The sequence below is a fragment of the Mobula birostris genome, chromosome 11 (genome assembly GCF_030028105.1).
Source record: "Mobula birostris isolate sMobBir1 chromosome 11, sMobBir1.hap1, whole genome shotgun sequence".
NCBI classification, from domain to species: Eukaryota; Metazoa; Chordata; class Chondrichthyes; order Myliobatiformes; family Myliobatidae; genus Mobula; species Mobula birostris.
The window spans coordinates 4216513-4243252 of NC_092380.1; the positions used below are offsets into that span (position 1 = coordinate 4216513).

At 43.7% G+C, this 26740-nt stretch overlaps 1 protein-coding gene across 1 annotated transcript in view; it reads left to right on the plus strand.

Moving 5' to 3' along the window:
- Positions 1 to 26740, plus strand: part of ap2a1 (adaptor related protein complex 2 subunit alpha 1) — a 102108-nt gene that overhangs the window by 39319 nt on the left and 36049 nt on the right. Inside the window, exons 7-13 of the mRNA XM_072271514.1 lie at positions 3841 to 3949; positions 5761 to 5911; positions 7075 to 7243; positions 10988 to 11125; positions 15326 to 15508; positions 16935 to 17032; positions 24407 to 24638. Coding sequence (XP_072127615.1) covers positions 3841 to 3949; positions 5761 to 5911; positions 7075 to 7243; positions 10988 to 11125; positions 15326 to 15508; positions 16935 to 17032; positions 24407 to 24638 — 1080 coding nt within the window. The remainder of the gene's footprint in view (positions 1 to 3840; positions 3950 to 5760; positions 5912 to 7074; positions 7244 to 10987; positions 11126 to 15325; positions 15509 to 16934; positions 17033 to 24406; positions 24639 to 26740) is intronic.

Here is a 26740-nt window from a genome sequence, read left to right on the forward strand (position 1 = left end):
TATTTCCACTGTGGGATAGAGCAAACCAGAGCCTCAGGATAAAATATTCACTTGGAAGCCATATGGGAAGTTATTTATCTAAGGAGTGGTGGGATTTGCTATCACAAAGAAAGGTTGCGATTGAATAGACACATCTAAAGGGAAACAGGAAAAGGGAGTAGAGGACTGTAGTGATAAATGTGAAAATATTGCAGGAAGTTGGAATAGAATATGAATGTCAGCAACATCTAGAGCTGAATTGCCTTTTGCTGTGCCATACACTCCACGTAGCACAAGAAACTCACAAATAGACTTGCACCTGGCCTCTTTGGCAGCGTGTCAGAGGATGTGCTGTCCCAGTGAAAGTTCTTTTAGTAGGACAAATGATGGATGGGCTGGTGAGGGAAGAAATGGGCAATGTAAAATACTTCTGTAATGTGGCAGGGATCATGATTGCAATTTAATCAGGATCACCTTTTCATCATTCCTTATGGAGGGATTAGATGCTTACTTACTACTGGTTATGCTGCTGTCGTTTAGGGCAGCAGTGAAGGTCCTCCATCTCTGGGGATGCTCAGGGCTTCCTTCATTATACCAGTAACTTCCTCTCTGTTTTCACCACTGTCAGTCATGCAAGTCTGGGGTGGAGACTCAGATGTGGAAGGATTCTTCATTGCTGTTTCTGTAACCAATTTATTTTATCAGTCAGGGTTGTTGGCCCTGAGCTGAACCCCCAAAACTGGAGGATGGATGCTCCACTCTTAGTCTGGCCTCTACCCTTTGACCTGTTTGGCGTAGGTGACCCCACCAAGAGCCAAAGGATAAAGCCGTGACTCCAGCCAACATATCTCTCCATGTCATTGAAGCATACAAGCCTCCAAATCATAACAATTTGGTCCACTTGGAGGATAAAATGCCTACTGAAGGTTTATTTTCCACTCACTTCTTAGTCATAGTCATACTTTATTGATCCCGGGGGAAATTGGTTTCTGTTACAGTTGCACCATAAATAATTAAATAGTAATAAAACCATAAATAGTTAAATAGTAATATGTAAATTATGCCAGGAAATAAGTCCAGGACCAGCCTATTGGCTCAGGGTGTCTGACCCTCCAAGGGAGGAGTTGTAAAGTTTGATGGCCACAGGCAGGAATGACTTCCTATGACGCTCTGTGTTGCATCTCGGTGGAATGAGTCTCTGGCTGAATGTGCTCCTGTGCCCACCCAGTACATTATGTAGTGGATGGGAGACATTGTCCAAGATGGCATGCAATTTGGACAGCATCCTCTTTTCAGACACCACCGTCAGGGGGTCCAGTTCCATCCCCACAACATCACTGGCCTTACGAATGAGTTTGTTGATTCTGTTGGTGTCTGTTACCCTCAGCCTGCTGCCCCAGCACACAACAGCAAACATGATCGCACTGGCCACCACAGACTCGTAGAACATCCTCAGCATCGTCCGGCAGATGTTAAGGAAAATAGAACAAGATCATGTGTCATAGCAACACTCATACAAAATGCTGGAGGACACAAGAGGCCAGGCAGCATCTGTGGGAAAGAGTAAACAGTTGACCTTCCGGGCTGAGATGCTTCTTCAGGACTGGAAAAAGAGATAAGTCTGTGTAAGAAGGTGGAGGGGGGGGAGGAAGAACTACAAGGTAGTAGGCGATAGGTGAAACCGAGAGAGGGGCAAGGGTGAAGTAAAGGGCTGAGAAGTCGATTGATGAAAGAGATAAAGGACTGGAGAAGGGGGAATCCGATAGAGGACAGAAGGCTGTGGAAGAGAGGGAAGGGGGAAGGAGCACCAGAGGGAGGTGATGGGTGGGTAAGGAGATGAGGTGAGAGCGGGAAATGGGAATGGTGAAGTAGAGCAGGAGGGTAACTCACAAAATTCTGGAGGAACTCAGCAGGCCACATAAGATGCAGGTTAGGCAGCGTCTGTAGAAAAGAATAAACAGTCGACCTTTTGGGACAAGACCCTTCATCATCCATCATTTGGAGCCACATGCCCCACATTTCTTTTCCAATATTCTCAATCAAAAATTCTGCTTCCCTAGGGACAGTTTCATAAATTGAAACCAAAATGTGCAGTGGGTTAGATGCTTGTTCTTCATCTATGGGTGTTTGCTTTGCATCCTGCCTGAAATATTGAGGTCCCTGCAATCGGACATTGAGGCTTGCATTCCAGGTGAAATGAGATGTCAGCCTTTGAGTGGGGGGTATGTTGACCTCTGTGTAAAACTACCAACTTGCAGATTGTCACCAAACTAACTGAATTAGTCTTGCACATTTTCAAAATGGTAAAATATTGCCCAATTCAATAGACTGCCTTGTTCTGAGGTTGGGTTGGAACACAGTAGCAGACATGATGTGGCTGATCCTGGTATGGTTAACAGATTGCACTGGGTGAAGAGAATACTGGGGAATGGAGTAAATATTTTTTACTCTTTTGAATATAAAATTTGCATAAAACTTTTCCTTTTTGAATATAAATTAGCATAAAGTATTTTTTGAATATCAAATACATATAAAAACTAGATGTGTGCTGAAGAAGGTATACATCTTAGTAAGCATCTCTGCTTCTGAGTAGTCTCAGAAAAATTATTTGATTACAAGGCAGAGATGGGGAGGAATCTGTTTTCTGAAACTCAAGGCAGTCTTTGGAATCAGAAAATGATAAGTGATGAGTCACTTGAGTTTATTTTTAGCTGAGGTTGAGAGAGAGTTTTGAACTGTTGGAGAATTGGCGGTTATGAGGGTGAGAGTAAAGTATTGAAGCCAAAGATCAGATTAACTATGATACTGTGTGTAATACTAATTCAAGAGATTATATGGCCTACTTGCTGCAGTTTATCGTAATTTTTATACCTTGCACTGTACTGCTGCAAGACAGCAGATTTCACAACATATGTCAGTGATGTTACGTTGTGTGAGACATTGGTTAGGCCGGAGTTGGAGTGCGATGTGCAGTTGTGGTCACCTACCTGCAGAAAGGATAGTAGTGGGATTGAAGGAGTGCAGAGATTATTTCCAGGGACATTGCCTGGACTTGAGGACCTGAGTTGTAGGGAAAGGTTGAATAGGTTTCAATAGTTCAGTAGGTATATTTAATGTCAGAGAAGTGTATGCAATATACATCCTGAAATTCTTCTTCGCAAACATCCACGAAAACAGAGGTGTGCCCCAAACAATGAATGATAGTTAAATGTTAGATTCCCCAAAACTCCTCCCAGCCCCTTCTTCCCACACATAAGCAGCAGCAAAGTATCGGTCCTCCCCTCCCCCCACCCCCCAACCAGCGCAAAAAAAAATCGGCACTCCCCCACTAAGCACTCAAGCGTGCAGCAAAGCATCAGTAGGTTTGAACTTTGTTCCCTGGAACATCGGCAAATGAGGAGAGATTTGATGGAGGGGTATAGATAGGGTAAATGCAAGCAGGCTTTTTCAGTCCGTGTTGGATGAGACTAGAACTAGACCATATGTTAAGGGTGAAAGGTGAAATATTTAAGGGGAACCAGAGGGGAATCTTCCTCACTCAGGATGGTGCAAGTGTGGAACAAGCTGCCAGCACAAGTGGTGGATGTGGGTTTGGTTGCAATGTTTAATTAAAGCGTGACTAGGTACATGGATTGGAGGGACATGGAGGTCTATGGTCCATGTTCTGATCAATGAGACGAGGCAGTATAACAGTCTGCCACAGACTAGATGGGCTGAAGGGTCTGTTTCTGTGCTGTGGTTCTCTATAACTCAATAATACACCTGACTCTGATGCTCTATGTTCCTGAGCCCGATTCAGAAGAGGTTTGATTCGCATTTAATGAGATAGTTTGTACAGTGCTTGTTCCTTGACATTTTCAGATTGTGTCCTCAGCCTCCACAGACCTGCAGGATTACACGTATTACTTTGTTCCAGCGCCCTGGCTTTCCGTCAAACTGCTGCGGCTCCTGCAGTGCTATCCTCCACCTGGTAAGGCTCTTGCATCACCTAATGACTGTGTCCTGCACTGTTGTGATCGGAAACATCTGTCTCCACCGAATTACCCGCAGCGTCGCCAGTGAATTGGTTCACACACAGATATAATAGTGAAACAGAAGATGGCCGTGCAACGACAGAACGGTTTGCCGCTCCTGTGTGTCGCTGCAATGCGATATTTAATGGACATACCACCAACGGAATAAAGAAGTATTAGTAAAACAAATTGCAGTATTAACAGTATGATCCTGAAATTGTCAACCAAAGATAAATGTTACACAAATGCAAGTTTCTAAAAAAATATAGATAAGGATACATCAGTGGTTAAATCGGCAGACTATTTATCTGAAGGCTATAATCTCGTCACAGTCTATCTCAGGCAAAGCCCTCCCCCACCATTGAGCACATCTACATGGAGCGCTGCACATGAAAGTAGCATCCACCATCGTGGACTCCCACCGTTCAGCCGTGCTCTCTCACTGCTGCCATCAGGCAGGAGGTACGGGAGCCTCAGGCCCCACACCACCAGGCTCAGGAACAGTTAGTCACCCTCCACCATCAGGGTCTTGAACTAGTGTGGGTAACATCACCCACCTCAACACTGAACTGATTTCACAACCTATAGACTTTCAAGGACTCGACAACTCGTATTCTCAATATTATTTATTTATTATTTGATTTTTTTTTTTTGTATTTGCAGAATTTGCCTTTTGCACTGTGGTCGTTTGTCCATCTATGTGTGTAGTTTTTCATTGATTCTATTGCATTTTTATCTAAATACCTTGATAATAAGTTTTCTTTGAACTCTGTACAATCTAGAACCACAGGTTCAAATCACGTCCTGTAATCCTCGAAATTAAAAGTAGGTTAATTATTTGGAATTAATATATTTAAAATACTGATGGTAATGATGACCCACAAAGCTGTTAAAATATTAAAGGATCAAACCCATTGGGTTCATAAATATTCTTCAGGAGAGGAAATCTGGCTTACCAAAGTGGTTGTTGAAGTGGCTTAGAACGCACTCTGTTCAAGAGCCATTAGGAATGAACATTAATTGCTGATGTACAGATCCTGAAATAGGTTTAAACAGCACAGTACAGGCCCTTTGGCCCACATTGTTGTGCGACCTTTTAACTGACTCCAAGACTGATCTAGCCCTTCCCTCCCCACGTAGCCCTCCATTTTTCTTTCATCCATGTGCCTGTGTAAGTGTCCCTAACCAGCCCTGGTAGCATGTTCCATGCACCTACTGTCTGTGTAATTTTTTTAAAAAACTCCCTTTTGACGTCTCCCCTATATTTTCCTCAAAACACCTTAAAGTTATGCCCAAAAAAACAAGAGAAAATCTGCAGATGCTGGAAGTCAAAGTAATATACACAAATGCTGGAAGAACTCAGCAGGCCAGGCAGTGTCTGGAAAAGAATATACAGTCAATGTTTCGGGCCAAAACCTTTCATCAGGACTCATGGAGGGTCTTGGCCCAAAATGTTGACTGTTTACTCTTTTCCATAGATGCTGCCTGGCCTACTGAGTTCCTCCAGCATTTGGTGTGTAATACATAAAGTCATGCCCCCTTGGACTAGTAATTTCTGCTCTGGGGAAAAATGGTCTCTGGCTGCCAACCCGGTCACTACCCGTACATCTCTATCAAGAAGAGTGGTTTGATATTTAGTGGCTAGTGAACCAAGTAGTACAGACTTAGGTCAGATTGTTTGCTCCTTGCTGTATCATTAACACTTGTTAAATTGATCAGTGGGTGTGATTTGATTGTTTTACTACACTTCTATTTCATTCTCTTGCAGAGGACACTGCTGTGAAAGGTCGCCTGATTGAATGTATGGAGACTATTCTGAACAAAGCTCAAGAGCCACCTAAATCCAAGAAGGTACAACACTCCAATGCTAAGAATGCAATTCTTTTCGAAGCAATCAGCCTTATTATACATTATGACAGGTATGTGATCTGCTGCTTATAAATGATGTGATAGAATTGGTGTAGCTTGGGCATTGATTGCACGAGATGGTTTTGATTTTTTATTTCGTGCTCATTGTCCACTAATGCGCATACATTGGCCCACCTAGAATGCGGCCAGTTGAGTGAAAGCGAATGACATCCAGAACTGTAACCTGGAGGTGCGCATGGTACGAAAGGTTGAATCTCATCTCCCAGCTGGATATATACCAGTCTGATAGGTTCTTGATTAGTAATGGCATCAAAGGTTACGGGGAGAAGACAGGAGAATAGAGTTGCTAGTGATAATAAGCCAGCCATGAGGGAATGGTGGAGCAGACTCAATGGGCCGAATGGCCTTGTATTACTCCCAAGTCTTATGGTCTGTAAATGGAAGACCAGGATGTGGGATAATGGTAGGGCAGCACGGTACCGTGGTGGAGAGTACAATGCCTTACAGTACAGGTGCCCAGGTTCAATTCCCTCCGCTGCCTGTAAGGAGTTTATATGTTCTCCCCATGACTATATGGGTTTCTTTCGGGTGCTCCAATTTCCTCCCACAGTCCAAAGACGTACCGGTTGGTAGGTTAATTAGTCATTGTAAATTGTCCCGTGATTAGCTTGGAATTAAAATAGGGGTATTGCTGGGTGGTGTGGCTCGAAAGGCCAGAAGAGTCTGTTCCGCACTGCATTTCAAAAAATAAGTAAATAAAATAAAATAATGGGTGCACTGCAACTTTAACTAAATGAGACTTTTGATTTTAGCTGTGTGAAAGTGGAGCATTGAGGGAAAGTATGAGAAATTGATATACTGAAAAAGCTGGAGGAACTCAGCAAGTCAGGCAACATCTATGGAGGGGAATAAAAGCGACATCTTGGCCCAAAACATTGACTGTTTATTCCCCTTCATAGATGCTGCTTGTCTTGCTGAGTTCCTCCAGCATTTTGTGTTTATTGCTCAAAATTTCCAGCTTCTGCACAAACTTTTTTCTGAAATAGATATGGAATTATTTTCTGGATCCTGTGATCGGCTAAAAGGCCAAGGTACTTTCTTTATTTTCACTGCTGTTTTTATGCAATCTGCTGACTGCTTCTGTTGGAGGGAGGAAATAGTGGCTTGTTTTGAGAATGTAATCTTTTAATAGCTTTTTAAAATTTCCTGGCAGCGAACCTAACCTGTTGGTGCGTGCGTGTAACCAGCTTGGCCAATTCCTGCAACACCGCGAGACTAACCTCCGGTACCTAGCCCTGGAAAGCATGTGTCTGCTGGCAGGCTCTGAATTCTCCCACGAGGCTGTCAAAACCCACATTGAAACAGTCATCAACGCACTGAAGGTAAGCTGCATTTTGTTTTTGCAGGAACCGAAGTGTTTTGTTTTTAAGCTTTAAGATTGTTTAGTTATTTCCTGTACTCAAGTATGAGAACGAAATGTTACTCTGGATCCATTGCGGCACGAGAAAGACTTGAGGTGAAGAAACACAATAGTAAAAAAACAGGCAATAAATATAAGTACATAAGATAGCTTTTAGGTTGTGTATCTATAAAGTGATGCTAGGCACAGGAGTGTCTGTACATAAGGTGACTGACAGGAAATTATAAAGTAGTGGTGGAGTTAGTGGGTGGAGGTGTTGATCGGTCTTGCTCCTTGGGGAAAGTAACTGTTTTTGAGTCTGATCATCCTGGCATGGATGCTACATAGCCTCTTCCCTGGTGGGAGTGGGACAAACAGTCCACGAGCAGGGTGTGTGGGATCCTTCATGATGTTTCTGGCCTTTTTCCCGGCACCTTTCTGTAGATATGTTCTTGATGGGTAGGCTGGTGCAGGTAAAGCTTTGGGCAGATTTGCCCATCCATTAAGGAGCCTTCCTGTCTGCTGCAGTGCGCTTTCCATACCAAGCAGTGATGCAGCTTGGTAGGATACTCCCTCGTGTGTTTCTGTAGAATGACGTGAGTGTATATATATGCACATTCCAGCTCTCTTCAGTCTTCTCAGGAAGCAGAAGTGTTGGTGAGCTTTCCTGACTGTGTAGGATGTGTTCTGGGACCATGAGAGGCTGTGGGAGATGTGCACTCCCAAGAAGTCTGAAACTGCTTGCAGTTTCCACTGCTGTGCCGCAGATGTAAAGAAGGGTATGAGTGGTGCAAGTTCTCCTGGAGTCAATAACCATGACCTTAGTCATATTGACATTAAGGAAGAGTCTCTCTGGCTGGCACCAGGCCTTGAGCTTTTCCACCTCCTCTCTGTAGGTTGTCTTATCGTTGATGGTGATGAGCCCCACTGCTGTCTTGCCATTGGTGAACTTGACAATGTGATTCCTCCCTCTCAGTGCTGGCTAGCATTTTTTCAACCTCAAAAACAACTGGCACTGATTTTTCACTGTTGCCCAAGACCCTATTGAAGTCATTATCCCAAGGCTGAAATGGTCATTAGCACAGACCATTAAGGAATGGATGCATTGGATGGTCATTCTGTCCCAAATGACCATCAAATGGGATTTATAGGCTTAAGGTATGTACTTAAGTACAGTGGTGCTAGAAAGTTTGTAAACCCTGTACAATTTTCTCTATTTCTGTGTTATTTATTTAATTGGGTTCTCTTTATCTACTTTGAGGACTTGCATGATCACATTTTAGGTCATTTTTATGCAGAAATAGTGAAAATTCTACAGGGTTCGTAAACTTCCTAGCACCACTGTAAAACCTTTTGAAATCCCCTTTAGGTGTTCCAAGATGCTTTGCTGCTGTCGGCATGCTTTATGAAGTACAGTTGCTATTCTGTCAAAGTAAATGTGGCAACAAATTGGTACTTTGCTGGATCCCACAAATAATAATGTGATGAATGCCAGATATCTATTTTGTGATGCTTATTGTGTGAGACACAATGGGCAGGATGCCAGAAAACTACTTTGCAGCCCTTGTTTCAAATTGTCAAGTTCAAGGTCAAATTTATTGTCTTCAGACTGTGCATACATGCACCAAACGAACGAAGCATCATTCCTCTAGACCACGATGCAACCACAAAACTGGCTGCATCGCTTTCTGGTATTTGGGGGGCGGGGTGCTACTGTACAGGATCAAAAGAAGCTGCAGAAAGCTGTGAAGATTAGTCAGCTCCAGCTAGCCTCCATTGTATCCAGGACATCTTCAAGGCATCTATCATTAGGGACTCTCATCACCTTGGTCATTTCCATCAGGAAGGAGGTACAGAAGCCTGAAGGCATACACTCGATGATGACTCAGGAACATCTTTTTCCCCTCTGCCATCCAATTTCTGAATGGACATTGAACCCATGAACACCACCTCACTAATTTTTTTATTTTTGCACTACTTGTGCTAATTTAATAGTTAAATTAAATTAGTACATAAAACAAATTATTACGTCAAATAAGTTAATAAAATACAATTCAAAATGCATGTAATTCTGAGCACAGGTAAATAGCTCGCTGTCCTAGTGACGCAGCCTGAGGGAAGAAGCTGGCAGTCGCAGTCCTAATCCTGATAGTCCTGTACCTCCTCCCTGACAGTACTGGTTGAAAGAGACTGGGATTGGGCGGTAGGAATCCTCTACAATGCTTTGGGCCTTTTTTTGCAACGTTCCCAGTAAATGTCACAAGTAGTGGGGAGGGGGACCCCAGTGATCTGCTCTGCAGTTGCTACTATCCTCTGGGTCATGCAGACCTTGCAGCTTTTGCACCACACAGTGATGCAGCCAGACAGGCCACTCCCAATGGTGCTCCTGTAGAAAGTTGTTAGAATAGCAGACAGGATCTCTGTTTAATATCCCATCCGAACGATGGCACTTGTGACAGTGAACACTCAGCACTGAAATGCAAGCCTAGGTGTTTGTCATTCTGTGTCTGGATAGTGACATAACCCCCCAAAACCCTGATTCATATGTGGTTGTGACTGTCTGATCCTGTGTAGTTGGAGGATGGAATTAACTTTGATGCCACAAAGAAAGGAGTGTTGGCCCTGACATCACCTTCTAATTTCCATTCTCAATTCTTTTTAGGGCATGTGAATAAGCTGTCTGGTAAAAGATGCAAGAGATTAGCTTTATTTGTCACATGTACATCAAAACATACAGTTTCAGAAATGCGTCATTTGTATCAAATCAGCAGGAATAGCGCTTGGCAGTCTGCAAGCGACGCCACGTTTCCCGTGCCAATTTAGTATGCTCACAACTCACTAATCCTAATTGCACATCTTTGGAATGTGGGAGAAAGCCCACACGGTCACAGGGAGAACGTACAAGCTCCTTACGGATGGTGACGGACATAGAGCCCTGATCTCACAGCAGGCATTGTGAAGCATTGTGCGAACCGCGAGGCTACTGTGTTGCCCTGTTGAAGTAATTTTTCATTTGGCTGTGGTGTCTCACGTGGCTGTAGGTTCAAAAAAGTGAAGCATTGTGACTTTAGGCAAGGTATTGACAATCTGCCTGAAAAAGGACGGGTGTGATCTCTATGCCCTTAGTACCAATGATCACGTGTAGAGGTTTGAATAAATTCTCTCCAAGTACAAATTCAATATACTTACTGCCCATCGTGCTGCTGGCATTTAAGGCAGCAATGAAGGCCCTCTATCTCTTGTGTTTATCATGTCAGTAGCTTCCTTTTGGTTTTCACTACTGGCAGTCATGCAAGTCCCATGCAGAGACTTTGCAATACCGTTGCAGTCAGACGTAGAAGGATTCTTCATTGCTGTTTCCATAACGATCTTGTTCTACCAGTCAGGGTGGTTAGCCTTGAGCTGAACCCCCGAACCTGGAGGATCAGTGGACTTCTCTAGTCTGGCCTCTGGCTTTTGATAAGGTCATCCATGCCGAACAGGTCAAAGGGTAAAGCTCAAAGCCCGGACTCCAACCAACATAGCTGAGGCACACAAGCCTCCAAACCACAACAAGAATGTGGTCCTCTTGGAGGACAAATTCAATATATGCAACAATAATTTTCTCTCTTTGCACTTTCTAGGTGCCATAATCTATTTAATGATATTACAGAGAACCAAGCACCCAGAGACATGTATTGTGATGCAGTTGCTTGCTGATTAAGTTTTTGTTCATTACATTGAACAGACTGAGCGGGATGTGAGTGTGCGCCAGCGAGCTGCAGACCTTCTTTATGCCATGTGTGATCGAACAAACGCACCGCAGATTGTGGCTGAAATGTTAAGCTACCTGGAGACTGCTGACTATTCCATTCGAGAAGAAATTGTGAGTTTTGCTCTCTTGTCTCTTTCAAAAGTCGTCTACATCAATAACTAGCACGTAGAAGCTCTCTTCTGTCCTGTCCCCTCATTGGTGTAGTGGGAGTAGGGAAGATGAACTGATTCTTTTTGATTAACTTTGTGCATTAATATACTTCTGTGAAACTCTCTTCATTGAATAAGACCGTAAGATATAGGAGCAGGATTAGGCCATTTGGCCTATCACCATTTCATCATGGGTGATCCATTTTCCCTCTCAGCCCCAGTCCCCTGCCTTCTCCCCATATCCCTTAATGCCCTGACCAATCAAGAATCTATCAAACTCTGCCTTAAATATACTCAATGACTTAGCTTCCACAGCCACATGTGGTAACAAATTCCACAGATTCACCACTCTCTGGCTAAAGAAATTCCTCCTCACCTCTGTCCTAAAAAGATGCTCCTCTATTCTGAGGCTGTGTTCTCTGGTCCTAGACTCTCCCACCATAGGAAACGTCCTCTCCAAGTGGTGGTTAGAATGAATACTGTTTACCTTTGCAAAGAAGGATCATTCTTCCCCCTACTTTACCTCACTAAATTCTTCATATAAATGGCTATTTACTCCTTTGGCCTTGCATCCTGAAATCAGCAGCCTTCATGTGTGCTGACTTTGGGACTTTGAGGGGTATTTTCTGACCTGATCTCCACTATTTTCCCCGTCCTGCAGCTGTTTGGAGATGTGAAAGAGTGGGTTTCCATTTTTTTTTTAAGCTTACTGTTGTGTTGCTTGTATAGACTGCAGAAGTTTCCTGTATTTGGGCCATAAGACATGCTAGGAGCAAAGTTAGGCCATTATGGCTGATTTATTATCAGTCTCAAACCCTACCTTCTCCCCGTAACCTTTGATGTTCTTACTATTCAAGAACCTATCAGCCTCCACTTTAAATACACCCAGTGACTTGGCTTCCACAGTCGTCTGTGGCAGTGAATTCCACAGATTCACCACCCTCTGCCTTAAGAAATTCCTCCTCATCTCTGTTCCAACTGGACATATAGTATTCTAAGGCTGTGCCGTCTGGTCCTAGACCCTCCCACTACAGAAAACATCCTTGCCACATCCACTCTATTTAGGCCCCTCAATATTTAATAGGTTTCAGTGAGATCTCTCAACTCCTCATTCTCCTAAACACAGGCCCAGAGTCATCAAATGCTACTCGTACATTAACCCTTTCATTCCTGTGATCATTCTCATGAACCTCCTGTGGACCCTCTCCAATGCCAGCACATTCCTTCTGAGATAAGGGGCCCAAAACTGCCCTCAGTACTTCGAGTGCAATCTGACCAATCCCTTATAAAGCCTCAGCATCACATTCTTGCTTCGGTATTCCATTTCTCTCAAAATGAATGTTAACATTGCATTTGCCTTCCTCACTACCTAGTCAAACTGCAAACTAGGGATTACTGCACGATTACTCCTAAGTCCCTTTACACTGCACCTCTGATTTCTGAATTTGCTCCCCATCTAGAAAATGGTCTACATCTTTATTCCTTCTACCAAAGTGCATGACCGTACACGTCCCTATATTTAAAAAATCTTCCGGAAGTAGTAGGGGACCGAGGGCCCAGTGAGATGGAGGAACTGAGGGGAAATACATGTTAGTAGGGAGGTGGTGTTAGGTAAATTGAAGGGATTAAAGGCAGATAAATCCCCAGGGCCAGATGGTCTGCATCCCAGCGTGCTTAAGGAAGTAGCCCAAGAAATAGTGGATGCATTAGTGATAATTTTTCAAAACTCTTTAGATTCTGGATTAGTTCCTGAGGATTGGAGGGTGGCTAATGTAACCCCACTTTTTAAAAAAGGAGGGAGAGAGAAACCGGGGAATTATAGACTGGTAAGCCTGACATCGGTGGTGGGGAAACTGCTGGAGTCAGTTATGAAAGATGTGATAACAGCACATTTGGAAAGCGGTGAAATCATCGGACAAAGTCAGCATGGATTTGTGAAAGGAAAATCATGTCTGGCGAATCTCATAGAATTTTTTGAGGATGTAACTAGTAGAGTGGATAGGGGAGAACCAGTGGATGTGGTATATTTGGATTTTCAAAAGGCTCTTGACAAGGTCCCACACAGGAGATTAGTGTGCAAACTTAAAGCACACAGTATTAGGGGTATGGTATTGATGTAGATAGAGAACTGGTTGTCAGACAGGAAGCAAAGAGTGGGAATAAATGGGACCTTTTCAGAATGGCAGGCAGTGACTAGTGGGGTACCACAAGGCTCAGTGCTGGGACCCCAGTTGTTTACAATATATATTAATGACTTGGATGAGGGGATTAAATGCAGCATCTCCAAGTTTGCGGATGACACGAAGCTGGGCGGCAGTGTTAGCTGTGAGGAGGATGCTAAGAGGATGCAGGGTGACTTAGATAGGTTAGGTGTGTGGGCAAATTCATGGCAGATGCAATTTAATGTGGATAAATGTGAAGTTATCCACTTTGGTGGCGTGAACAGGAAAACAGATTATTATCTGAATGGTGGCTGATTAGGAAAAGGGGAGGTGCAATGAGATCTGGGTGTCATTATACACCAGTCATTGAAAGTGGGCATGCAGGTACAGCAGGCACTGAAAAAGGTGAATGGTATGCTGGCATTCATAGCAAGAGGGTTTGAGTACAGGAGCAGAGAGGTACTACTGCAGTTGTACAAGGCCTTGGTGAGACCACACCTGGAGTATCGTGTGCAATTTTGGTCCCCTAATCTGAGGAAAGATATCCTTGCCATAGAGGGAGTACAAAGAAGGTTCACCAGATTGATTCCTGGGATGGCAGGACTTTCATATGACTTCCATTAGACTTTTATACTCTCTGGAATTTAGAAGATTGAGGGGGGCTGTTATTGAAACGTATAAAATCCTAAAAGGATTGGACAGGCTAGATGCAGGAAGATTGTTCCCGATGTTGGGGAAGTCCAGAACGAGGGGTCACAGTTTAAGGATAGAAGGGAAGCCTTTTAGGACTGAGAGGAGGAAAAACTTCTTCACACAGAGAGTGGTGAATCTGTGGAATTCTCTGCCACAGGAAACAGTTGAGGCCAGTTCATTGGCTATATTTAAGAGGGAGTTAGATAAGGCCCTTGTGGCTAAAGGGATCGGGGGTATGGAGAGAAGGCAAGTACAGGGTTCTGAGTTGGATGATCAGCCATGATCATACTGAATGGCGGTGCAGGCTCGAAGGGCCAAATAGCCTACTCCTGCACCTATTTTCTATGTTTCTATATAGTATTCTATCTGCAGCTTATTTCCCCACTCTCTTCTAGTTTATTTATTTATTGATTGATCTACTGTGTGGAGTTGGCCCATCGAGCCACACTGCTCAGCAATCCCTGATTTAATACTAGCCTCATCTCAGGACAATTTACAATGGTCAATTAACCTATCAACCAGCACGTTTTTGGACTGTGGTAGGAAACTAGAGCACCCGGAAGAAACCTGGACGCAGTCGTGGGGAGACAGGCAACGGTAGGAATTGAACCCAGGTTGCCTGTATCGTAAAGTGTTGTGCTAACCAATACCGTGCCGCATCTTTCGATGTCCTTCTGCATACTCCACTTGGAGTCATAGTCCTAGAAAAGTACAGTGCAGAAACAGGCCCTTTGGTCCATCTAGTCCGTACCGAACCAATTTAGCTGCCTACTCCCATCGATCTGCACTGGGACCATAGCCCTCCTCCATACCCCTACCATCCATGTACCTATTAAGCCTACTCTTAAATGTTGAAATTGATCTTGTATGCACCACTCCTGCTGGCAGCTCATTCCAGACTCTCTCAACCCTCTGAGTGAAGAAGTTTCACCTCATGTTCCCCTTAAACTTTTCAACCTTATCTTTATGTGATGCACAAACTTGATTACCAAGCCAAGTTATCAGTTAAACATGTCTTTGGTTTACCTGAGAAAGAGCCAGCTAGCAGGTATGAGGGAAGGAGGCAAGAAAGCACCTGGGCAAAATGAAGGATTGGTAATGGGATTGTACAGTGCCGGCAAGTGGCTGCAGTGCATCTGGGTCAAGCACACTGATAGAACAATGCAGACTCTGCATTAAGTAGCAGAGGCACCGAACTATTGACTTGCTTGGTTTTGGAATGGACCACAGAAATGATGGTCGTGCTTCGTGTGCTCGGTACACCCTCTGGAGTTTGAGAAAATAACCACTTGCTCTGTTTGTATCAGGTGTTGAAGGTGGCAATCCTAGCAGAAAAGTATGCCGTGGATTACACATGGTACGTCGACACCATCCTGAACCTCATCCGCATTGCAGGGGACTATGTCAGCGAGGAGGTGTGGTACCGAGTTATTCAGATTGTTATTAACCGTGACGACGTCCAAGGCTATGCCGCAAAGACTGTGTTTGAGGTAAGTATCTGACCTGAAATTCTGAAAGAAATCAACAACTCTTTGAGTTGTTAATAACACCAAAATAAACCATTTTCCACATCATACATGTCATATTTATGAATTTGGACCATCTCTTCCTCCTAATTCCTTGTCCTTAGCTTTTAAGTTTTGGCACTTTGGGTGTCCATCTAGATGTATGAGAAGGGCTTCTGCCTTCACATCCTCTCAGTCACTGAATTCCAGATGCCCCACCACTCTTGAGGTGGTGGGAAAATAGTCCTCAACTCTCATCTATTATTTCAACTAACTACTTTAAATCTGCCTGTAATTATTGACCACATCACAAAGGGAAATCCAACTAGGCCCCTCCTAATTTTACTTATATTTAACTTCTAAAAGCAAACCTAGTCAGTCACACTTGACTAAAATGATCTGGTTCAACATAGTCCACTCCTACTCAGGAAGTGTCTATGAAGGTACGTGTGATATGTGCTTTGTGTGTGCATCATGGTCCGGAGGAACATTGTTTTGTTTGATTATATATGTGTACAGTCAGATGACAATAAACTTCATCTTCTGAAGCCTGCTTTCTGTCTAAATGTTATAACATCTGTCTACAAGACAATATGTAAAGTGGCTTGGAAAGTGTTATGTTAATGAATATTAGTTAATGAATTAGTTAACATTTTCCCTTTTTGCTGCATAAATAATTTTTAATATTAAGACTTTGCACAATTATTCGATTGCTTGTGTTATGGTACATCAAGTATATTAACCTGGTAGTTTATAGTACTGAGTATAGAGTTTTGGGATGGTAGTGAATATTGGTAGCTCTGGTTGAGGCATTTGATGTTGTGGTATATGCTGAGCTTGCAGACGTTTCATCACCAGTTGAAGTGACAGCCTCAGTGCCAATCAGGACCGAGACGTGTGGACAAAGGGCCTATTGTGAACACGAGCACTCCCAGAGATGAACATCAACAACTGCGTAGTTGAAGGGCGTCTCTCTGTCTCTCTGTCTGTCTGTGTGTCTCTCTCTCTCTCTCTCTGTAAATAGTTAAAAATAAGTTTACTAAGAATCATGCAATCCTTCATGGCAGACTGATCAGAAAATCTAAAACCCCATGGCATCCAAGGAACTGGGATGGATAAATCTGGGAGTACCCACATTTGGGAAGAGCAGCCGTGGAAATTTGGGAGTGCCTACATTTGAGAAGGACACCCACACAAATCTGAGGGCATCTGTTTTGGGGAGGGCATCATGCAAACTCCACATTGACAGCACTGGAGGTCAGAATTGAACCCAGACTGCAGAAGTTGAGGCAATAGCTCTGCGATTGTACCATTGTGCTGTCCCAAATTTAGTAAAAGTGGGAAGGAGTGTTTTGAAAACTGCTTCCTCCTATTCTTTCTATATTAATCTACTTTGCATTTTGTTTTTAAGGCACTCCAGGCCCCAGCCTGTCATGAGAACATGGTGAAAGTTGGTGGATATATTCTAGGAGAATTTGGAAATCTGATTGCTGGTGATCCACGATCCAGGTGAGCAAACAAGGTAAAGCAGATGGCCAGAGTAACACACAAAATGCCAGAGGAGCTCAGCAGGTCAGGCAGCATCTGTGGGGAGGAATAAATGTCAATGTTTCAAACCAAGACCTTCCATTAGGACAGTTCATCCTGATATTAAATGCCAACTGTTTATTCCACTCCAGGATGCTGCCTGACCTGCTGAGTTCCTCCAGCATTTTGCAAGTGTGTTGATCTGGATTTCCAGCATCTGCAGAATCTCTTGTGTTTAAAAGAGCTGGCCAGTCACTTGTATTAAGATGAGCATATCCTTCTGAGAATGTGGTTATTAGCACTGTTTTGAAGTTAGCCAGGGCTTGTCTTGCTGTTTCTCTGCAGCACTGTGACTTGGCATAAAGTCATCATTAGAGTGTTGTCAATATCCTGTCAAAAGCTGATTGTTTCCCTCACTGAGTTCTGTGACCCACTCTCTGTATCTGTGCCAGAAACCTTGCTCATTACTGGTGAGTTGTACGTCTCATTCTGCACAATGTGTGACATATTTGAAAGAATAATATCCCCTTCGTCCTCAGCTCTAAGAACACCTTCTGCCTTCCTTTCGGACTATGTACAAATTGAGTTGCTATTTTACTCTTTCTGTAATATGATGGTATCCACCATGTTTTAAACTAGATATGCTTATTGGAAAAAGACGAATTTCCTTTTAGCTTCTCGAGTTGGATTTGCATGAAAGGTATAATCTCTCCCACACACAGTGGTGTAGCAGTTAGCGCGATGCTATTGCAGCTCGAGGCGTCGAGAGTTTAGATTTCAATTCTGACCCCTCTGAGAAGTCAGTACGTCCTTCCTGTGGAATGAGTGAGATTCCTTTGGATGCTCTGGTTTCCTCCCACAGTCCAAAGATGTACAGTAGGTTAATCGGTCAGTGTAAATTGTCCCTTGATTAGGCTAGGATTAAATGGTGGGATTGCTGGGCAGTGCGGTTCAGAGGGCTGGAAAGGCCTGTACCATGCTGTATCTCAATAAAAAATAAATAAAGTATCACCACATTTTGTGTAAAGAACATCTCTGACATCCCCTTGTATCTTCCTCCAACCATCTTAAAAATTATGCCTTTTTTTATTAGCCATTTTTGCCCTTGGAAAATGTATCTGGCTATCCAGGTGATCAATACATCTTAATTATCTCATACACCTCTATCAAGTCCACCTCTCACTCCTTAGTGAAAAGCCCTAGCTCGTTCAACTTGTCCTCATAAGACATGCTTTCTAATGCAGGCAGCATCCTGGTAAATCTCTGCACCCTCCCTAAAGCTTCCACATCCTTCCTATAATGAGGCGACCAGAACTGAGCACAGTATTCCAAGTGTGGTCTAACCAGCATTTTATAAAGCTGCAACTTTACTTCATGCTGTTGAATTCAATCCCCGCCCCCGCCCCCCCCCCCGACTAATGAAGCCTCCAGGTTCTGGAGCGTTCCCAATAGAATGGAAGGCAGCATCTAAAGGAGAGAGGGAAAATGGGTGCTCTAGATCAGTTGCTTCCAGATAAATGTTAGAATCCATCTTTTAAAGATAAAAGTTAACAAAAAATACCATTATTTTTGATAGTTGATATGGCTTTCTGAAATGAAAATAATGATTTGTACATCTGAGCCACAGCTGTTATACAGGACTTGGGGGTGTTAGTACTACCCTTCAAATTATCTTAAGTGCTCTTACTTCTCTCGAGTTTCTGTCGTGAGTTTTTGTTTTTATTTCAGATTTCCAGCATCTGCGGTGCTTTGCTTCCAAACCCAAGTCATGATCTGTGTCCCATAGCTAGATTGTCCACTCTGGTTTCCACTTTGGCAGTCAATCATTTTGCATCTCTTTCTCCTTATTGTGAACAAGGGTACATGCTGCAAAATTTCTCTAGTGATGGTGACTCATCTGTATTTTGTTTCCCCACATCATTGTATTGTTTTTGTTTTTATGTGGGAAGCCTATTGCCACAACATCACTGAGCGATTGGTTTTTTTCCTATCGCCAGTGATCACCACACAAAGAGTGTAATGGCTGACGTGCAAGTTGTTTAGATTTTTCCCTAGTTCAGATTATATTGGCTAACTAACTTGCTGCCCATTACGCCGGTGGCATTTAGGACAGCAGTGAAGGTTCTCCATCTCTAGTTCAGGGCTTCTACCAGTGTACAGTAGAGAGCATTCTAACTGGCTGCATCGCCAGCTGGTATGGAGGGCAGGGGAGGGCTATTGCACAGGATCAAAATAAACTGCAGAGTTGTAAACTTGGTCAGCTCCATCATGGGCACTGTGGGCATGTCTGTAGTATCCAGGACATCAAGGAGCAACACCTCAAAAAGGTGGTGTCTATCGTTAAGGACCCCCATCACTCAGGACATGCCCTCTTCCCATTGCTACCATCAGGAAGGAGGTGCAGAAGCCTGAAGGCACACACTCAGCGATTCAGGAACAGCTTCTTCCCCTCTGCCATTGAACCCATGAACACTACCTCACTACTTTCTTTTATTTCTATTTTTGCGCTACTTTTTAATTTAATTATTTAATATATATATATTTACTGTATATATTAAATATAATATATGATAATTCCATTTTTCTCTTGTGTATTGCAACATACTGCTGTCACAAAGACAACAAATCTCACGAGTGTGCCCGTGATATTAAACCTGATTCTGATTTCTTCATCGTGCCAGTAGCTTCCTCTCGGTTTTTACTGCTGTTGGTCATGCAAGTCCCGGGTGGAGAGTCAGGAATACTGCCACATTCCAATGTAGAAGGGTGCTTCATTGCCGTTTCCGTAACAATTTTGTTTTGCCTATCAGGGTTGTTAGCCCTGAGCTGAACCCCCAGAATTGGGGGACGGATGCTCCACTCTTAGTCTGGCCTCTACCCTTTGACCTGTTTGGCATGGGTGACCCCACCAAGAGTCAAAGCACAAAGCCCTGACTCTAGTCAGCATAGCTGTCTGGGTCATTGAGGCACACAAGCCTCCAAACCCAGTGACGAGGTTGTGGTCCTGTTGGAGGAGTGGCTAATTAACGATTGTGATAATATTGTGTTGCTTTACACAGCACCTAGAGAGACATTGGTGGCGTTTTGTCCTCACCCAGTATACATGTTCACCTATGAAACAGAAAGAGATCGTAGGTGAACTTGGCTGTGGAGGCCAAGTCATTGGGTATATTTAAAGCGGAGATTGAGAGATTCTTGATTAGTAAGGGTGTCAAAGGTTACAGGGAGAAGGCAGGAGAATGGGGCTGAGATGGGTAATAAATCAGTCATGCTAGAATGCGGAGCACACCTGATGGGCCAAATGGCCTAATTGTGCTCCCATGTCTTATGGTCTGATTAACAGAAAGTTCTGGTCCAGTGTTACTATGTTGATGCTGTACTGCCAGTTCCCATTGTCCTGTGTATCAGGCAGAACCCTTCTTCGATCGTGAACGATTTAATTTTGTGAAATTTGTTGTTCAGCGGCAACAGTACAATGCAATTCATAACAAAAACTGAATTACAGTCAATATATATATTAACAAAGTTAAATAAGTATTGCCAAAAGTGGGAGGGGAAGTAGTGAGGCAATATTCACAGGTTCAATGTCCATTCAGAAATCTGATGGCAGAAGGGAAGAGGCTGTTCCTGAATTGTTGAGTGTGTGCCTTCAGGCTTCTGCACCTTCTCCCTGCTGGTAGCAATGAGAAGAGAGGGGTATGGCCTGGGTGATGAGCGTCTTTCATGATGGTGGCCACTTTTATTGAGGCATCACTCCCTGGAAGATGTTCTGGATGTTGGGGAGGCTAGTGCCCATGATCGAGCTGACCTCACCCCTGGCAAATGCATCCTGTGGGAATAATGTGTGCAGTGGCCCTTTAACACTTCCTAGCGATTGCTTCTCGATCAGCTACCCCTGACTGAGTCCTGGGATTACTGTCACTCCAGCTGCCTTGCACATTTACCCGTCAACTGCACAACCACATGCCCTTTGAAATAAGACTTATGAAGATCGGCAAAATTCTCCAAAATGCTAGAGGAACTTAGTAGATCAGGCAATATCGACAAAAGGAAATAGATCATTGAGTTTTCAGGACGAGACCCTTCTTCAGTCCATTTCCTTGCATAGATGCTGCCTGATCTGCTGGGTTCCTCACACCATTTTGAGTGTTGCTCCAGATTTCAGTATCTACAGACTCTAGTGTCTGCGTTGTTACTGTTTTACCTTGTTCTACCTCAATGCACTGTGTAATGACCTGATCTGTACGAACAGTAAGCAAGACAAACTTTTCACTGTATCTCAGTACATCTGACAATAATACCAAATTCCAATTCTCTAGGTAGACATAAAGGTCGGCATAGATATGCTGGGCTGAAGGACTCGTTTCTTTGCCATACCATTCTGATTTTTATAACATCATTTTGTGCTTATGGCAGTTGCTAGCAGCTTATTTATTTTTTATTTTAGAGACACAGGACGGTAACAGACCCCTCCAAACCAAAGAGCCTGCACTACCCAGTTACACCCATGTGACCAATTAACCTACTAATCTAAAATGCCATAAGATATAGGAGCAGAATTAAGCCATTTGGCCTATCGCCATTTCATCATTGCTAATATATTTCACCCCTCTGCCCTAATCTCCCGCCTCTCCGCATATCCCTTCATGCCCTGACAAATCAAGAATCTATCAACCTTTGCCTTAAATATACCCAATGGCTTGGCCATCCACAGTTGCCTAGGGCAAAGAATTCCACAGATTCACCACCCTCTGGCTAAAGAAATTCCCCCTCGTCTCCATTCTAAAAAGACTCCCCTCTTCTGAGGCTGTGTCCTCTGGTCTTAAACTCTCCCACCAAAGGAAGTGTCCTGTCCACATCCACTCTATTGAGGCCTTGCCTAATTTGATAGATTTCAATGAGGTCACCCCTCATTCTTCTGAATTCTAGTGAATACAGGGCTGGAGCAATCAGATGCTCTTTTCGGACAAGCCGTTCAATCCTGGAATCATTTTTCTGAACCTCCCTTGAACCATCCAGTTTTAGCACATCCTTTCCAAGATAAGGGGCCCAGACTTGCTCGCAATACTCCAAGTGAGGCCTCACTAGTGTTTTATAAAGTTTCAATATTACATCCTAGCTTTTGATATTCTAGTCCTCTTGAAATAAATGCTAACATATGTATTTGCCTTTCTCACCACAGACTCGACCTGCAAATTAACTTTTAGGAAATCCTGCGCAAGAATTCCCAAGTCCCTTAATGTCTCAGTTCTTGTGTTTTCTCTCCATCTAGAAAATAGTCAACCCTTTAATTCCTTCTACCAAAGTGCATGACCATGCACTTCCCGACACTGTATTTCATCGGCCATTTCCTTGCCCATTCTCCTAATCTGTCTGAGTCCTTCTGTAACCTCTCTACTTCCTCAAAACTACCTGCCCCCTACCTATCTTCATATCATCTACAAACTTTGCAACAAAGTCATAATTCCATCATCCAAATCATTGGCATATAATGTAAAAAAGAGGCTGTCCCAGTGCAGACCCCTGTGGAACACCAATAGTCACCAGCAGCCAACCAGAAAAGGCCCCCTTTATTCCCACTCTTCGCCTCCTGCCACTCAGCTACTGCTTTATTCATGCTAGAAACTTTCCTGTAACACCATCGGCTCGTAGTTTGTTAAGCGGTCTCATGTGTGGCACTTCTGAAAATCCAATTGCACAGTATCAACCGATTCTCCTTTGTCTATCCCGCTTGTTCTAACAGATTTGTCGGGCAAAATTGTCCCTTGAGGAAACAGCGCTGACTGCGGCCTATTTTATCATGTGCCTCTAAGTACCCTGAGATTCCATCCTTAATAATCAACTCCCAACATTATTCCAACCACAGAGGTCAGACTATCCGGCCTATAGTTTCCTTCCTTCTGTCTTTTTCCCTTCTGGAAGAATGGAGTGACATTTGCAATTTTCCAGTCTTCTGGAACCATTCCAGAATCTAGTGATTCTTGAAAGATCGTTACTAATGCCTCCACGATCTCTTTAGCCACCTCTTTCAGAACCCTGGGGTGTACATCATCTGGTCCAGGTGACTTATCTACCTTCAGACCTTTCAGTTTCCCAAGAACCTTCTCTCTATGGTAACTTCACACACTTCATGCCCCCTGACACCTGGAACTTCCACCATACTGCTAGCATCTTCCACAGTGAAGACTGATGCAAAATACTTAGTCAGTTCATCCACCATTTCGTTGTTGCCCATTACTACCTCTCCAGCATCATTTTCCAACAGTCCAGAGTCCTCCCTTGCCTCTTTTACACTTATATACCTGAAGAAATTCATCCTCATCTCCATTCCATGCAGTGTCCTCTGGTCTTAGACTCTCCCACCGTAGGAAACCCCCTCTCTGCATGCACTCTATCGAGGCCTTTCAACATTCAATAGATTTCAATGGGGTCACCCCTCATTTTTCTTGATTCCAGTGAGTAGAGGCCCAGAGCCGTACATCTTTGGACAGTGGGAGGAGACTGGAATACCCGAGGAAACCCACGTGGTCACGGGGAGAATGTGCAAACTCCTTACAGACAGTGGCAGATTTGAACCCGGGTCACTGACGCTGTAGTAGCATTACACAGACTACTGTGCCACCATATCACCCTATATGGCCCATTCACAAGTTAGCTCCTTGAAGGTGGCAGAATGCTGTCACCTTGAGCAACCTCAGTCCCTTTTGGCTAGGGAATTCCAGGACTTTACCCCAGTGACCACAAAGGGACAGCACTTTATTTTCAATTCTGAATGATGGAGGAGTTTTGAGACTGGTGGTCTACAATTTGGGAGGCACATGCTCTTGGTCAAGGCCTTGTCAAGGGTGAAGACACTCAAGGTGTCAGAGATGTATAGTTCACCAGCAAGTCCTTTCCTGACTCGTCACTGTGACACACACAAAATGCTGGAGGATCTCAGCAGGCCAGGCAGCATTTATGAAAAGAGTAAACAGTCAGGATTTCGGGCTGAGACACTTCATCAGGTCTGGAAAAAAGAGACGAGAAGTCAGAATAAGAAGGTGGGGGGAGGGGAGGAAGTAGTACAAGGTGACAGGTGAAACTGAGGTAGGGGTGAGGTAAAGAGCTGGGAAGTTGATTGGTGAAAGAGATAAAGGGCTGCAGAAGGGGGAATCTGATAGAGGACAGAAGGCCATGGAATAAAAGAAAGGGGAGGAGCACTCGATGGAGGTAGTGGGCAGATAAGGTGAGTAAGGGGAAATGGGAAGAGAAGAGGGGCAGTTACCTGAAGTTCAAGAAATCGATGTCTAAGTCACTGTGTATGATTATTGTGACGTATTTAATTTATTCTCTCCCCTTTCTTTCCCGATCTTTCAGCCCCTTGGTTCAGTTCAACTTGCTTCATTCCAAGTTCCACTTGTGCAGTGTGCCGACTCGTGCCCTTCTGCTCTCCTCGTACATCAAGTTTGTCAACCTCTTCCCCGAGACCAAGGCCACCATCCAGGATGTGCTGCGCAGTGACAGCCAGCTCCGGAACTCTGACGTGGAGCTACAGCAGCGGGCTGTGGAGTACCTGAAGCTCAGCTCCATTGCCAGCACTGATGTTCTGGTATGTAAAACACCAGCGCCCTCATTTCATTTCTGTTTCCTGTTGCTGCATACAGGGTCTATATATAATGGAGTAGTATTTGCAAGTGTTCTAATGAATGCTTTAGGCTGGTGTCTGTGGCCCAAGGGCAGGTAGTTCTGTAAGAACCTGTGTTTTCTTAATGTAAATTTGTTATAATTCAATTGATGGATTAAAAGATAAAATGTACAACTGTACAGTGCAGGCCCTTCAGCCCACAGTGTTGTTCTGACCCTTTAACCTACTGCTACAAGATCAATCTGGCCCTTCCCTCCTATGTAGCTTTCCATTTTACTTTCACCTTTGTGCTTATCTGAGTCTCTTAAATGTCCCTAATGTTTCTGTCTCTACACAATCCCTGACAGCACATTCCAATGTGTTGTTTTTATAAAGAGCTTGCCTCTGAAGCCCTCCCCATACTTTTCTTGCACCCCCTTGATAGTTGTGTCTCCTTGTATTGACTATTTCCACCCTGGGAAAAATTATCTGGCTGTCCACTTGACCTATGCTTTGTGTACATCTGTAGTAAGTCTCCTCTCGTCCTCCTCCTCTCCAAAGAAGAAAGCCCCAGCTCACTCAGCCTACATGCTTTCTAAACCAGACAGTATCCAGGATCATTGGGGACTCGAGTCACCCCAACCCCAAACTGTTCCAGCTGTTAACTCCGGGAAACAGTACCGCAGCATTAAAGCCAGGACCAACAGACTCCGGGACAGCTTCTTCCACCAGGCCGTCAGACTGATTAATTCATGCTGACACAACTGTATTTCTAATCTATATTAACTGTTCTGTTGTATACTTACTGTATGAGCTATTTATTACAAATAACTAATTTGCACATTCAGACAGATGTAACGTAAAGATTTTTACTCCTCACGTATTTAAGGATGTAGGAAATAAAGTCAATTCAATATGAATAAGGTACGGTACTCAGACGACACAGTGCTGGTTACTTACACCCTATTACGCCACTGGTCATTTAGGGCAGCAAGGAAGATCCTCCATTTCTGGTGGTGTTCAGGATTTCCTTCAACATATCAGAACCCTTTGACTTGTTTGGCATGGGTGACCGTAGGTAGAACTAAAGCAAGAAGCCCTGACTCCAGCCAACATAGCTCTCCGGGATCAGGAAAACCCTTTTAAATCTGTGCTCCGTAGGCAATTGCAGCCTGCTCTGTCATAATGTGACTTTCTATAACAGAAGGTTTTTTTTTTAGGGACTTAACTACCATTTTACAGCTGGATGACCCGTACTTGAGAAGTGGTATGTTGTTGGTAGTGCTTGCTGCCTTTGCAGATGGGAACCTGTCCCCACACAGCTAAACCTAACAAATTCCAATGCGTTATTGACTGTTGTTTGCGGTTATAACCGTTGGATGAGATTTTGGTAATAACTTCAAAATGATGCAGTAAGCAGAAGCAAATGGCAGTTAGGCGAAGCTGGGTTGCAGATCAGCCATGACATTAGAATGTAAAGTAGCTGTAAGAGCCGAATGGCCTGGCCCTGTTCCTGTGAGAGACCTCAATTATAGTGCAATGCTGAGAAAATATCGACCTTCACCTTTCCTATTTGGGTTTTCTAATAAAAACTTAATGTAACTTTGAGTAAATTACAGAGCACAGAAGGAATCTGCTCTGCTCTGGAGCAGACACTTTGAAACAGCTTTTATGCTCAGACCCACGGACCTCTTTCAGTCTGGACACTTTCAGGCTTTGGTCTTTGCTTCCTCATTCACCCGAGGAGAGAAATATTCTTCGTCTTACACCTTAACTATGTACAGGCTAACAACGAGTATTGACTGCAATTTCTTTTATTCAAGATGCATATCCCTGCAGGTTAGAACATGGAACAGTTCAGGACAGGACAGGAACAGGCCCTTTGATCCACAGTGTAGTGCCAAACCAGCTAAAAAAAAGTAAATCAAAAATTCCCGAAAACTAACCCCTCCTGCCTACACCACGTCCATATCCCTCTGTCTTCCTCACATCCATGTGCCTATATAAATGTGTCTTAAAAGCCTCTAATGTATTTGCCTCTACCACTGTAACAGGCAGCGCAGTCCAGGCATCCACCACTCTGAGTA